This window comes from Chaetura pelagica, unplaced genomic scaffold (genome assembly GCF_000747805.2).
Source record: "Chaetura pelagica isolate M959 unplaced genomic scaffold, ChaPel_1.0 scaffold117, whole genome shotgun sequence".
In the NCBI taxonomy this organism is placed as follows: domain Eukaryota; kingdom Metazoa; phylum Chordata; class Aves; order Apodiformes; family Apodidae; genus Chaetura; species Chaetura pelagica.
The window spans coordinates 286,033-301,352 of record NW_009954185.1 but is presented as its reverse complement, the minus strand read 5'-3'; the positions used below and the strand labels follow the sequence as shown (position 1 = coordinate 301,352).

The 15,320-nt window shown below is 41.2% G+C and overlaps 1 protein-coding gene across 2 annotated transcripts in view; it reads left to right on the top strand.

The window, feature by feature from the left end:
• Positions 1–14,598, top strand: part of MICAL3 (microtubule associated monooxygenase, calponin and LIM domain containing 3) — a 102,809-nt gene extending 88,211 nt beyond the window's left edge. Inside the window, exons 33-36 of one of the 2 annotated variants that reach the window (XM_010002923.1) lie at positions 10,430–10,495; positions 12,854–12,953; positions 13,682–13,755; positions 13,840–14,598. In XM_010002923.1, coding sequence (XP_010001225.1) covers positions 10,430–10,495; positions 12,854–12,953; positions 13,682–13,755; positions 13,840–14,024 — 425 coding nt within the window. In that variant the 3' untranslated portion in view covers positions 14,025–14,598. The remainder of the gene's footprint in view (positions 1–10,429; positions 10,496–12,853; positions 12,954–13,681; positions 13,756–13,839) is intronic. The other variant, XM_010002924.1, reaches the window with a different exon arrangement.
• Positions 14,599–15,320: the final 722 nt, after the last annotated feature.

Below are 15,320 nucleotides of genomic sequence, written 5' to 3'. Positions count from 1 at the left end.
CTAACTTAGGCATTTAGGTATGAAGTTTTAGATAGTATTAGTAGTAGTTTCCTGCTACTAAATACCGGTTGTACTTGTGTTTCCTTTTTCTATTGTACAAAAAAATATAGACAAGACCATCTGAACTACTTCTCCATGTCATTTATCATCTTCTGTCATGTTGCCTGGTAATTGTTTTCTGTCTATGAAGAATTTCAGATCATGCTTTTGTAGAGGTCTTCCATTAACTTTTATCTGCTCAGATATCTCAGCTTTAGACCTACTTCCATTTTTAGAAAAAAAAAAAATTAGAATAAAAACCAGCACCATAGTTAAGAATTTGTATACTTAAAATTATTTTGCCTCTTACATCCATTTTGCATCATCTTTAATATGTACTTACTAAATTACTGATACTAAGAGGACTGTCAATCGGTTCTTCACAGCAAGGTCCTGCTGTATTCCTGGGAGATTATAGTTAATTAAGATCCTAGCAATAGGTACAGGCAGCTCAGTACTCATTCCAGGAGTTTCATGCATTGTCTGATAGTTGTCAAGTGGGAGTATTTATATGGTGATACTAGGTACTCAACTAATCAGACTCAGAAACATTTTGGAGGTCATTTTCAGCTTCAATTTTGACAGAATAATTGCACCTTTGTGGCTACCGTCTTGTCTTTCCCTTTTTTAAATTGGCTCAGCCTCAGGCAAGGCGCAGTTGGTCTTTTATTCTCTTAAAAGCTGAATGCTCAATCTAACACTTAATTTCTGTCTGATTCAGTAAAATACCTTACACCCTATGATTATTTAGTTGCCTTAATATATTCTCTGTGATTACCTTCAGAAATCTCAGCTTTTGATTACTTGCATTCATAGCAAGAATTAATTATTTGGAATGTAAGCTCTATTTCAAGTGACAATATAAGGTCTATTTCAGGTCACAAGTTTGTCATATACAGGTAATATAGGTGGTCTCAGCTTTTATCATCCCTTTTTTCCCCCCTTTTCTCCTCCCTTCCTTTCTTTTGCATCACAGCAAAAGAATTTTGAATTTCACGGCAAAGGTGAAGTAGGATAATCTCAATGAAGAATTTTCTCGTTTTTCTGTGGTGTCCCAAGAGACACCTTGAAGGGATTGCTATTCATGTAACAACAGTTCTTTATATAAAGAGTGCATTCACCTGTTTGGACATGCTCATGACTTAGATTTCCTGTGTGAGTTTTTAATTTTTTCAATTACTAACTTAAAAATATGTCAGATCAGAAGTTTCTGGAACCTTTTCCCGCTTATCCTCCTTTAGCATTTTTAAGAGCTAGGAAAAATTCTTCTACTGTCAGGTCAATACTGAAAAATTTAAGAGCCACCTCTTTGCATCAAGTGAATCGTATGCAGAGAGAAATAGTGCTCTCAGTTTCTCATCTCTCTCTTCCCTATGGAAACATTTCACGGTGCTAGACTCATGGTGTACCTGTCTCTAGCAGCTGTGGACATATATGTCTCTGTTCCATGCACTGCTGTGCAGATTCTTCTCTGGCATAGATACCATATTAGCAGAAACACACATTCCCACCTTCCTGCACTTTGGTGTTTGCCATCTGTGTCAGCTCTCAGTGTCTTCCACTGTTGCCCTTCACACACGTCCTCCACTCACCTCCAAGAAATCAACCCTTGTACCTTTCATGCAGCTGACCTAAGAAATGGCACTGTTTCCTTCAGACATATTGCTCAGCATTAAAGCAACAAGATTAGCTCCACTTTTCTCAGCCAGGACAGGAAGGACATCTGTGTCAGGTACTGGTGTAGACTGAAATAGGTGAAGTGTTTCTGTGCAGACTTCGTGATTTTTCCTCTTGGAACTCTTTGTCTGCCTGCTGGGATTTTTCTTCTCATCTTCCTGATGTATATGTGGGTGATACGTATGTGTGTACAAATATGTATATATACAGAGGAAGAGATACAGAATTTTAATATATATGTGCCCACTTGTATAGCTGTGTGTTTCGTTTGCCTTTTTTTTTTTCTTCCTGTCTATATGTCTTTTTCTCATATACTGCTTTGATTGTGTGGGGCTAGGGTGGGTATCTGACTCAATAACTCTGTCTTCACCGATTCCTTGTTGTAGACTATTGGGGAGAGTCTTATTACAGTGACCTCATCGACTTGCATCTGGGTGGTATGTATAGCTGAACCTCCTGCTGACACTAACCCTGCTGACACTCCTCCCCACCCCTCCCTTCACCTACTTCTCCCATCCTTAGCTCACAATTAAGAAGATACAGCCCTTGCACATGACTGGCAGAACCCCTTTTCCAGCTCAGGAAGAGGAGATCCTGGCATGCTCCACAAACCATGTGTAAGGCTCCCTCTTCTATTTTCCACAGTGCTGATTATTTCAAAATTTACTTACTGTGGTCACTCCAGCTAGCTTTCCTGCTAGCAGTGGAAGGCAATTCTGGTTTTTGCTTCTCCTTTGCAAAGTCCAAATCTACCATTGAAATCCTATGTTGGAAAGTAAAGGGAACACCAGAACTGAACTGCTCCCAAGAGCTAACAGCACTGTAAAGGATTAGTCATGCCATTGCCTCCCTTTTCCCCTCCTGAGGCTCATTTGCTTCTTCCAGAAAAGCCAGAGTGTGTTGATGATCTAACAAAACCAAAATACTCCCTTAAGGGACTTTGAAAACACTTGTAGATGACAGATACGACTTCTTTCTTGTTTTGTATTACTGTAAGGTCAAGAGAGAATCTACTGCTGAGAGTCCCAGTATTGTTTTTCTGGAATCTGCTGTTTAGTTTCCAGTCAGCCCAGTTTGCTTTGTTACACAGCTGATAAGCTTCTTGCTATTTATTTTTTTTTAATATCCCATTTAGTGCTAAACACATGCTACAGTGTTTAGCTTGCTTTTTCACTTAGCATTAATAATATGGTCACTGCTGCACCATCACCATGGTTCTGTTTCTTTAATGAATCTTAATTCCTGAAGCCTTAGTAGGTGGATAACTTTTGGGTTGCAAATGGCATTTTTAAAGCATTTGCACATCCTGAAAATTAAAATTTCCTTTGCTAGTTTAATCCCCCTAAATCTATTCTTATAAAATAAGTATGTCTGTCAGCAGATCCAAGAGAACGCAAATTCTGCTTGGTTGCCTTGTCACCTTACTTGATTTGACTTGGACTATAATGTTGCTTGATCCAAGCTGTGTTTTTGTAGAGGGAGTGCATTACAGTTCAGCTCCACTGAACTGTAGAAGATACACACACTCTAGGCCTGATCCAAGACACATCCCTAGAAGTCTTCCCCTTATTTAGTTGTGTTCTGCATTTGATCCTTCAAATGTAATCTTGCCTAGGCTTTTAGCTGTTATTTTTCCCCCTCCTCCAGGGAGGAGGCTGTCCCACATAGTATTTGTCTGTAGCTGTTGGCAACAACTTGAAATTGTCCTGGCACAATAGAATAGGCTTTTACTGAAGAATATCCACCTAAGTTCAAGTTTCAAAATGGAAGATTAGGTAGACCTAATTTGTTGCCCACTTCCCCTGTGCTAATTTTGATATGATAGTCCTGCACTAGCCCTGTGCTTCATTCACTGTTCAGTCCCTCTAGCATTCTTTCTTGGAATATCTTCTGCAGGGAGGCTTTGGAGCACTCTTCCTAGTTAGGTCCATCAGGCCTGGCCCATACTCGTACGTGCATAGAGTAGGAGCTGTAAAAGGGTTGATGCTGAATTACACTTAACAGACCCTTATCCCTGTTTAATGCTATTTCCACTGTACCTCTCCCTCCTGCTTCTCCTCCTAATGCCTCTTTAGAGACAGCGATCCCATCAAAATCACTAATAGTGGCTTTAAGAAAAGCAAAATCTTGACTTAAAGGGACACTGTCATTTAAAAATGTTTGTGTTGCAGAAAATCTTAATTAAAATTAAATGTGCAGTTTTATCTTTAACATGTTTGCTTTTTCTATTTCTCTGAACTCAGACAGTCACCCCAGAGTGGTCATATCTGATCCATAACAGGCTGGTTTTATTTATATAGTGACTCAGTCACTTGGGTTTCCAGCAGTCAGTGATAATGTTCATGTTTTTAAAAAATGGTTGATATATTTTAAAACTATATCAAGTTTCTGCTCATCTCAGAAATACCTTTTCCAAAACAAACTTTACAAAACTGTATTGGGCAGTATCCCTTTAAATGCAATGAGCTGGTATAGCCTGCCTGGAGTATGTAGCTTTATAGTATTGTTTTGTTGCCTCTGTAATTTGCTTTATATTTGTTTTTGGGGCTGCCAGAACACTTTTGCCAGAAGGTATATATTTCTCTGATGATACTTGTCACTATTCAGTAGCAGAGTTACAGCTTAGCTACAACATTAGTGGCTGTGCAGGATGCCACATCTGGGTGGAGTGCCTTTGAAATCCGTGGAGCACTGTGTAGCTGTGTGATCCTGCTGTAGGGTGGCTGTGCAGTGACTTATTCTACTGGCAACTTGTATCTCTGAGGCATAGGCATGACTCCAGAGCTATGCTGTCAGTAGAAGGATAAGCAAAATTTCAAAATACTATTAGAAGTTATCTGTAAGCTGGTAATAATTTTGAATTATTAAGGCATTAATTTATGCCAGATTTTCTTTACACTGACGATAGCTGCAGTTGATTTAGTTGTTACAGATTGCGCAAGTGCTTTTGCAAGGGAGTGGTACCTTCTGACACCCTTGGTCATGTTCCAGTTTGTAGGATTACAGATTGCTATCATAACTACCCCCATTGCTCTGCTCATGGCATCATCCTCTCTTCCTTTTCTACAATGTCATGTACTGTTGCTGTAAAGCAGATGTTTCATTTCACGCTACAGATGGTCACATGTCCATTCTGAGTAATTATTCCTATGTGTATATCGTGTATTTGCTTAGGTTAAAAGAACTTTACAAAGGATGCAGTGTCACCTTAAATTAAGGTTTTGCATTATGTTGATGTATCAACCTTCAGATCCACTCTACCCCTACCATCTTCTACCCCTTGTGGAATATCTGGTAGCAATGCTAGATTGCCATCCTTTGTATAGATCCCTATGGAGAGGAAATGAGACATGGTCAGTGAATTTCACAGATGTCTGCAGACAGCTGTGGAATGGTGGGACTTGAAAACACAGATTCTGAGCCAGGCACTGGAAGGATGTAGTAGTAGTCTGGTGGATATACACTTTGTCCCTTTTATTTCATCTTTCCAGATAGTCCTTGTCCTAATCATGTTCCATGCAAAGCTCCATACCCCACTTCCATTTTCATTCTCAGTCCTAGTTTCTGCTTATCAGGCATTTGATTTTAATCCTGCCTTCTTGACAAAGAATTCCTAGTATTCTACCCTTCAGACCTCCTGTTCCTCCCCACTAGCAATTCCTAGTCTTTCACTCCTGCTGACTTGGTCCCCACAGTCTCAATCCCTGCTTCTGGCCTTCTCCCAGAATGTTTGGGTTCTGCTCCCTGTTCTACCCAGCATTATTTGCCTGGAAGTTTGTAGCTCATAAGTTCTCCACAAATCTGCTTTCTCCTTTCATCCCTTACCCCTTTACCCCCTCTCTTCTCTCTCGTTTAGTAGTTTGCATTCTTCCATGCTTCATTAGTTCCAGCCTCAGTTCCACCTTATACACTGGTTCCTTGTCCCAGTTTGCTCCTGCTCTGCCTGTGGAAGGTACCTCCATTGTTTCCTCTGTGTTCAAATGAGCAGCTTCCTTTTCCTTGCACCCAGAGGGAATTACTGAGGAAACATCCCCACACTTCCATCTTGCTTAGCTCTTGGCTGAAGTACGCCAAGACAGGCAAGAAGGTTGTAAGGATGCCAGCTGGTATGTTTGATAGTGTTGATTTCAGACATATCTTCTCCCTTCTTGACCAGAGCCTTAAGAACAGCAGGTAAACGGGGGAAAAAAATTGCAACTGGGGTACTTTTATTCTTTGTACTTTGTTTAAAGTATACTCTACACCAACTTCACTTTTTATTAACTTTTTAAAAATATTTGAGCTGACTGTCCTTTCAAGTCTTGCAGATTTAACTCTGTAGGGCTAGAGTCTGATATGCTCAAGTGGAAACAGTCCTAATTCTTGTGGTTGGCAAACACAGCTCTCCTGGAAGAGGAGTGAAGTTGTAAGATAAACATTGTTTTTGCAGTCTGCAGCTGCTTTTGACTCTGAAGTGAATTGGTAATATGTTTTCTTTGCTGTAAGTTTGGAGCAGGAAAGAGCACTTGATAAGCAGAAGTTGGTAAGTTTAAGTAGGGTACTTGTTAGGTACTGGAAGCAAGCAGTTGTAATTTACCCGCTTCTTTCTGCAAACCTCTCACAACTGCACACAGAAACGTAACACTCTTGGGAGACAGGGCCAGTGCAGGACTGTACTTATTCTGACTGCATTTTGAAGTGCTTTGAGGTATCAGAAGACTTCTGTGCAGTCATTTGTGTGTGTGCTCTGTTCCAACTATTGTTTTCCCCTTTTTTTTTTTCCTCCTCTCTTCTGATGGATAAATAAAAGGTGTGGTTCAGTTTGCATGACAGTTCAGGGGTCTATGAGTATTTTTTCAGGTGTCTTCTAGTGATGGTACTTCCAGGGATATTGGTTGTGCCACAGTTTTACTCAACTGTTGAAGTCAGACACACTTGAGTGATGTGCTTATGGGGTGGTTGTCAAGAGTCCTTGCCCTCAAGCTTATATAGTACCTGCAGTTGTGTGAATGCAATTCTCCAAGAGGAGGTGCCTTTCTGTATTATTGCACTTTTACAACACTGCTGTTGAACAGCTTCAGCAAATGGTAAAGTTGGAAGGCTTTATTTTTCAGTACTTGGGTTTCTAACTGTAACTTTTTTAAAAGGTGGGAAAGAGGGTATTTTCTATCATTAGTGCACAATTGGTCTTACTGGTCTCTTTTGGACTGATCCATATTTTAAGCACTGCACTAAAATTAGAGCTCTTAGTTGGCCTGCTAAATGAGAGATGGAAACTGTTAGTAGAAAAAGAATTTCTGAAATACCATGCTCTTAGCTTGCAAGCTCAAGTGCCAGCATAATGGTGCTTGAGAGCTGAGATTAAGCTCAGAATTTCCTGCCCAGTGTTGCTGATTTTCCAACTGTGTTGGTTAGTCAGCAATAGAGAAACCAAAGTCTTTGGATGCAAAGCTTGCAACAGATGTGATCCAGTTTGGTCTGCGATGAATCAGTTCGTCATTCTGATTTGCGATGGCTCACCACTTCTCAGAAATCATCACAGCTCTCATACAACAGGACAAGGGCAAATCATGAAGGGGACCAGTGTGAGCTGTAGCCTGGGGATACTGGTGTCTGCTACCCTCAAACTTTCTGCTGTGTTTTCTCCTTCCTGATGGCTAATTTTTACTACTGTGCTTCAGATTATGAAAGAGTGCTATGTAGCTATAGCAGAAAAAGACAAAACCAGTCTGAGGTATTGCTTTTTAAACAATAGGAAAATGAAAAGAAAAAAACAGTCCAGTGCAGCTTGTGTAACAGAGAGCAACATAAAGTGAAAAGAAAAATACATTTTCATGGTGGCTAAACAATTTCTGTTCCTTGTTTTGAAGAGGCTTTAGATGTGTGGTGTTCTTTCCTGATCTGGCTATTGATTTCCACCACTGTGGCAGTCTGCAGTCTTTCAAGGGTGCTGTGGCAAACAGGGTTGGTCTTGTCATGGCTGCATGAAAGGTTTCACATAAAGATCTGGGAAAGGCTTCTTTTCACAGAAGTAAGGTAATTCTAGTCTCTTTATTGATGGGATGTGGTTAATCTGTAAGACAGAACTTTTCCCCTCTCCAGGATGCTCAGTGAGCTCGGGAGCTGAAACGTGCTCCTTTCCTCAAGCAGCTGCAGCTCCTGGTTCCGTGCCGTCACTCCATGCGCCTCCTGCGTGGCTTTGCTTTGCCATCCTTGCCGCTTGGGCTGCTGACCTCTGCTTTGAAGGCATTACGTGCATTTCAGAAAAGTTGGCTTGTTGAAAAGGAACAACTGGTAATTAACACAGTCTGGTGGTTTTGCCTGTCTGGGGGGGGGGAAGTGATAATTTTCTGTCCAGAAGCTATAATCACATCACAGACTTGCTGATAGCACAGAAGGATCCTGAGAAGTGAATGGTCACAAATGTGGGTCTTCTCTTACTTTTCAGCTCCTACTGAGTGAACTGCTTCAGTGTGTAGCTTGTATTGCTGCTGCTGGTTATTTTCATTAGCTTTAGGAAAAGCAATGCTAATGTTTTCAGTAGCACAAACTACTGTAGATACTGTGGACTTTGTAACTTGATTCAAGGACACTTTTTCATTAGGCAAGAGTGGGCGGATAATATTTCTGTTGAAAAATAGCACAACTAAGAGCAAGGCAGGAAACATAATTGCAGGAAGCGGGTTCTGTATTACAGCCTTCTGCTCTGTATGTTCTGAGGCTTTTTATTGGAGACCAAAGATGGGATCTTCTCGTTGGATCAGACCAGTTGCTCACTGATGACTTAAGTTTAGTAGTTTGTGGTCACATCACAATGAGATGAATGGCATTTTCACATGCCAGGTATTTATTTTCAGATTAAATTGGGACTTCACCAAGTCTATATGTCCGTGGTTTGAAAATATAGCTGTGTTTGATTTACCAACGTCCCATATTCGCACACACAATTCTGAATGAAATCTCAAACGCTGAAAAATTTAAGTGGATTTTTCTATATAGTTACATGTCTGTCTCCTCTTTACCCCAGGACCAAGTTAGAGTATTAAAGCATGTATAGAAGAATGCATGCTGACTAAGATAGGATGTGAAATAAAAAATAGAAGTGTCATGCACTAAATGTTCTGTTTTGCATGGAAGCTGATTCTTCACGGTGCCTTTGTGGCTTGGGGTTTTTCTTGTTTGTTTTTGCTTTTGTAACCTAATCTGTACAATGGCAATTGTAGGAAAAAAAAGCCCTAGTTTCATTTTAAATTCTAAACAACTATAATTAAGGTTCTGGTACTGTCAATTAATATTAGTACCATGTTTTATTTCTAACTGTCACATGGCTGGCTGTGACACGTCTCCTAATGTTGCCCCTTCCTGCTCCCTGTACAGCATTTCTTCCTGTCTGAGAAAGTGGCACAGCTCAGTCACAGACTTTGGAGCTGATGAGCTCTCCCTCTCACTCCAATATGTCCTCCGGGTGCTGGTCTAGTTCTGTGATGGTCCCTTCTAAAGCCTTCCCAGATTGCTGGTAGTCTAGTTCTGTAAAGCTGACTTCTCCAAAATAAGCGTTATTCTTACCATATTATTGTTGTGGAGTTGATGCCTTTTCCTGACACAGAAACGCCTCCTCTTTATAAACGCAGTTGTGCATTGAGACCAGTAAGTGTTCCATTCTGCTACCTCTGGTGTGTCAGGCTCATCCTTCCTGGTGCCTGTGTTCTCCTATAACTGTTAGCGATGTTGATTGTTTCCTGCTGTTTATCTCTGTAATGTTAAGTACAGCCGAAAAGCAAATTCTTCATGTTAAAACAGCTGAGCCATTTTAGAGATGAGAAATGTTTGTCCTTCTCTGGCTGACAGAAAAGATGAAAAAGATTCAGTAAGTCACTGATACTAGCAGGACTTGTAAGCTTTAAAATGCTTTGTGAAATGAGAATACCAAGGGGAGAGCTTTAAATTTACTGTTGTAACTCTATGAAGCCCTCATTTGGTCATCACCACTGCAGACCTTGATGTGAATCACTTTTTTTTATCCATGTAAAAGCCTTTTCCCCTCTAAGCTTAACAGTCCAGTTGAGTATGTGTGTACTCACCATACTTGACACAGCAGAATGTGGCAGGCTGGTACCATGTTAATCAGATTCTCCTTGTGATGCTCCCTGTCTGAAGAAACTATTTTCCATTAAAAAGAACACTTTTACCATCCGTGGATGCTGCCATGGTGATAAGAGCATGGTCCTGATAAAGCTTTAAGGTAGGGTGGCTGCTTACAGCTGGTGTCTTATGCATACAGGTGAGATTTTTTGTAACCTTCCTTGAAATTTGGCATTTATCAGCAGGAGTTAAATATTCATCTCTGCTCATCCTAACATCTTGTTCACAAACCTTCCAGTTAAACACCATGACACTGAAAAATGTACATTAGGAAAAAGTACAGTAACAATAACCTCCTGCCTGGTATTTGTACAGCTGAGTAAGAGTTCACCAGTATCTCAGTCTACATCTTACCTGTTATCTGTGCTTATTAGGGACATTATTCATCTGTAGACCGTACCCCTTGTTTCTGCTTTTCCATTTCTTGTATTTTTTTTCTTTTCTTTTTTTCTTGTGTTTCCTTTCTTTCTCACTCTTATGCTTTTTGTCCTTTGCTTGTCTTTTATTTCACCCCTTTCCTCCTCCTCCGTTCCACTTCCAACTTCCTCTTCCTCTCCTGCCTCTTCCTCTTCCTCGTTTGGTCCTATTGAAGTTGAGCCCAATGCCGGGACACCACGTCGTAGACCTCTCTCCTTCTGCCCTTGCTGTGCCCACGAAGGTAACGTAACCTCACACGCTCCCTGTTCTCCTTGACCACAGCTGGGTTGTTGTAGCAACACTAGTCAGCTAGTTAAGACAAGGCCCCCAGCCCCATCCCCAGCCCTTTTCTTACTTTGTCCCCAAACCAACCTCTCAGCAGCAACCTGGTAACCAACTTCTCTGAGCCTGTGGCAAGTTATTAGAAGTACAGTATCCCTTTTCGTAGTCCCAGCTGTGCTAGGGAAGGCGTAGCATCTGGGATGGACATTGGGCAGCAGCAGGGGGAGCAGTAATGTCACATTCAACAGTTATTGTTTTCATTTGGTGGCTTCAGTTTCTCTGTTCCTCATGATAGATATTTGGAAGGTGGCGTAAGGGAAGAAAATCTCCTTCCTTAAATGGCCTTTTAATTATCATATATGGATTAAAGGAATACTGTGTCTTTATAAGGACTGATTTGCAAAAACATCCTGGAACTTTAAAAGCCAACAAACCTTAAGCTAGACCAGTTTAACCTCATCTGCCTCAATGAGCGCGCTCTTTTAACAGTCCCAAATGAAGTATGCCATAGTTTCCATTGCCAAGGCATGGGGAAAGGGGTTGTTTATGTGTGTCCATGGTGTAATTTTGCTAACCACTTACTCTGCTTTCCATGGTGCTCCCTCACATCAGTTGTCAGTGCTCCCTCTCCAGTCCTTCCATTATTCTTCTGCTCATTGGCTGTTTAAAAATACTTATGTATTTCATAGGTCAGTAGCGTTGTGTTTTTTGGCTTTTTCTTAAAAGCATTTGTTTTCTGTACACCCTGGCATTGGAAGGGATGGGGAGACTTCCCAGTGTTTTCATGGCACCACAGCACTGGACATCTGCATGTACAGTCTCCCTCTCCTGTTGCCATACGGGCATATTGTGCAGAGATGCTCAGAAAGGAATGCTTGGAACTGAGCAACACACTGGTGTAAAGTCTGCAGAGCCAGAGGCTCTTAGGATGGTACAAACGGGGCTGGTATTTTCCAAGGTTCTGCTATTAGGAATTTTCAAAGGCAGGTATTCTCAACTGAAGCTGCAGTTTAATAGGAGTTGTAGGCTCTACTTTGTTTAGCTCCAGTGCAGCACTGCTGTGAGATCCTAAGGATGGAGACAGGACACAGAGCCCTGAATTAAGTAGCCATGAATGTGGTATTTGTGAAGTGTTTCCCAGAGTTTGAACAGTAAGCTTGCTGCTTGATTATTTTTAGCATCAAAATGACTATTTGAGACTTTTGCTCTTCGTGTAGGTAGTATGTATCCATAGTAACAAACTTAGATGAGGATGTTGGTTACTTTTAGGATGCCTCAGTTGCATGCAGTGCAAACGGATAGGATGTAGCAACCCAAAAAGACTTTAGAGCTTGATTTGAGGCCTTGCTTCTGCCTCCAATTCATGCAGGCAGGCTCATTGCTACTGTCTTTGATGGTGTCTGATAGAAGTCATAGCATTGATCTGCTGGTAGTTCAGTGTGGAATCAGTGGCCTAGCCCAGGAGATTGCTAAAAGGAGCTTCCTTGGTAAGCTCTTGTATTTGATAAATATCAACTGAAGGCTTTGGGAACAGCATTCTGCAATTTATTCTACGTAACTCCTGACACATGTGAGATTCATCAGTGGACTACTGAGTAAGTTTAAGAGTTGGTTTGAAATAAGCAAAATGCCAACTAAGAGTTCTGTACTAGGTGGCCAAGGCTTAAGGTATTTTTATGATGCTTTGATACTAGCCAATGTGCTTGAGGATTCTTTTCTTTCCAGTGCTGATGTGCAGTAAAGTAGAAGTAGTTTCTGTGTTCACTGTGCAGAGGGGATCTTCAAGATGGATAGATATATATGGCTAGGAGGAACAGTCAGAAGAGATTTCTTTAGCTATCAAAAAAAAGACAAGATATTACTTTTGGCCAGTAAAATAAAACATTGAGGATGTGCAATTGAAAATAAAGGTAAAAGACATGGACTGGCAATTGAGTCTATTTCTGATGAGCATACATTTAAGTAGCTGGCATGAGGATCTATAAAGCTCTTCTTAATGAAAGGAAGAGTGAAATACTTCCATAAATCTGGGATTTCTGCTTTAAAAGTGAGGAAGAAACAAGCAATCACAAGAAAAATCAGAAAACAAACAAAATTCTTTTAAAAATCAGGCTCCAAAGAGAAGATAATCCTTTTGGAGATGACTTCCACTCTTCTGTGTGCTGTAGGCAAACTGAATGGACCCGGCTTGGGAGTGCTCTGGCAGCATCTTGCTCGGCTTTCTTTGCACATTTTGCCCCTTTGTTGTTTTTGCAGTTTGGGCTTGTAAGGATTGCAGGGCGTTACCTGAAAACTTACCAGGTTTCTTTTTTGGCAGGCATGGGTAAGAAGGATGATCCCAAGCTGATGCAGGAATGGTTCAAGCTGGTGCAGGAGAAGAATGCCTTGGTTCGCTACGAGTCTGAACTGATGATATTGTGAGTGAATGTACAAAGCATCAAGAGGGGGAACTATGTTACAAATAGTATTGGAAGATGTGTTAGTACCGTTCCCTGAGAGGTCCAGAGGCTCTTAAGCTGATTCTTGGCTGAGATGTAAATCCAGGTGCATTTCAGAAGAGTGATAAAAGAAGGAATAATGCCAATAAGGAATGAAAGCTTCAATTATTCATGCACAAGCAGAAGTACGGATGCATCTTAAAAATTCTGAGCCCTTCCTGAGCTGTTCTTGGATAAAAGACGATGTTGTTCATGCACATGTTTTGAGCTATGCAGAAATAGTGTGTGACAACTCCCTGTTTTAGTAGAATCTGCTTTTAAGTGTAGCCAAAAGTGTTTAATTCAGTCACCTGTGCCATGTGGCCCTCTTCTCTGCCTGTACTGGAACACTAGTGCCTCTCATTTGGGCTCGGATGGTAAGGCTTTTTTCCAGTTAAAAAAATGTGGAGCTTTCTCAGTCCTCATGCTGCAAGTTCACCAAAATTAATTTTTCAGTGTGTTAGCTGACCTAGGCAGTGTGGAAAATCTTTTTAAATCTTTAAAAAATATAGTTAAAAATCTTGGGGGTTTTTGAGTGGTTGCAAAACAGGTTGGTAAAACATGTAGCACTTACCTAGAGGGGGAACAGAAACTCAGAATAGGTATAAAGCAATATATGGAGTATTTTAATACAGGCAGAACTTGGATTCCTGATGTTTCCCTTTCAGCGCTCGAGAGCTAGAACTGGAAGACAGACAGAGTCGATTACAGCAGGAGCTCCGGGAGAGGATGGCAGTAGAAGGTGAGAGCAAAAGGGAACATTTCATAGATTGCATGTGAGTATTTCTAGCCTTGTGTATGCTGACATTTTTTGTTATCTCTGTAGATAATCTGAAGACAGATGAGGAGCTCTCAGAGGAGAAGAGGATCCTGAATGAGATGCTAGAAGTAGTAGAGCAGAGAGATTCTCTTGTGGCTCTCCTTGAGGAGCAACGGGTTCGAGAAAAAGAAGAAGACAAGGACCTGGAGGCAGTCATGCTTTCCAAAGGTTTCAGCTTGAACTGGTCTTGAGCTTAATGCATTTACCTCTGCTGGTCTGTGTTGTCCATTTGGCCAACCCTGAGTTCGCCAGAATTGCATGGATAGGAAGATGTTGAAGGGGAAACCTCCAAGGGGTCCAACAGCATGCAAAGGTTTGGTTTGAAGCACTCAGAGGCCTCTGATAAGTGTGTTGGTTCCAGAAGCTTAAGTTTTACATGTCTGCAAGCCAAGTTGAAGATAATGAGTTGAGACTGTGGAGTCTCCTTGAGGTCCTATGGAATGGACCATATTTTTTTTATGTGGTAGGAGGGAGAGGAATAATCCATGTGTGGGGAAGGAGGTTAAGGGAAGAAGTACCCTTAACTAAACTGGATTTCTGGCAGTCCATTCCTTTCCCATTTTTACGACACCAGTTCTAATAAAAGGGAGGAAAGTGGCAACCCTCTCTGGAAAATCACAGCAGCTTGTAGCAGCCTGTATGGTGGAGTCAGCTGTCCAAGAGAGCCCCAGAAGCCCAGGGCAACACCTTCTTTGCTTTAGTCTTCCTCCTCACCAAAGAAACTTGCAGTTGATAATTATGCATGGTTATGAAGAAATACCAGACAGAGAAGATGCTACTAGTATGTGTGATGGAACTCTTTGCCTCCTGGGTTTTAAGAGATTTGGGCATCAGAGGACTCTCCCTATCATACGTAGCCTCCTAAATCATCATCATCTTGTGGGGAAAAGGGGGAGGAGAAGAGAAAGGGAAGATGCCCTTCTGCTTTGCTACACACTGGAGAGACAGCTACTGCTGGCCTTAGTCTTCATGGCCACAGCTCAGAGGCTGGTGGGTTTCTTTGTTCTGTTTTTGTTGTGACTGTTTCAACACTGGAAAATACTGACTGTGGGACAGTGGTAAGTGTGTGCTGGGGCAGGGGTGTTACCAAGCAGCATTCCCTGGCTGTTAGGCCCCCAAAAGGGAGAAGCCCTTAAGTGACCGAACCACCATTAAGACTTTTCAGTGGTTTTATTTTTTTTTTCCTCTGTATTTTGTTTTTGCACATTGGAAAGAAAGCTTAAGACCTGCCTGGGCCCTCAGTCACTTTGACCCTTTTATGTCAATTAACTTATTTTTTTTGATACTTGAAAGAAGATTCATTTTTGTATCTTTTAGGAAAAAAATGGACAAGTGACGGGTGTGTGTGCCTGCTGCATCCTACAACTTCCACTTCTAAATTACTGGATGTTGTTACCTGTGGCTATTTATTAGTGTTCTTATTAATAATTTGATTGTTACATATATTTGATTGTGAAGGGAGTGTTTTAACTCTGTTAGAGAAAGAC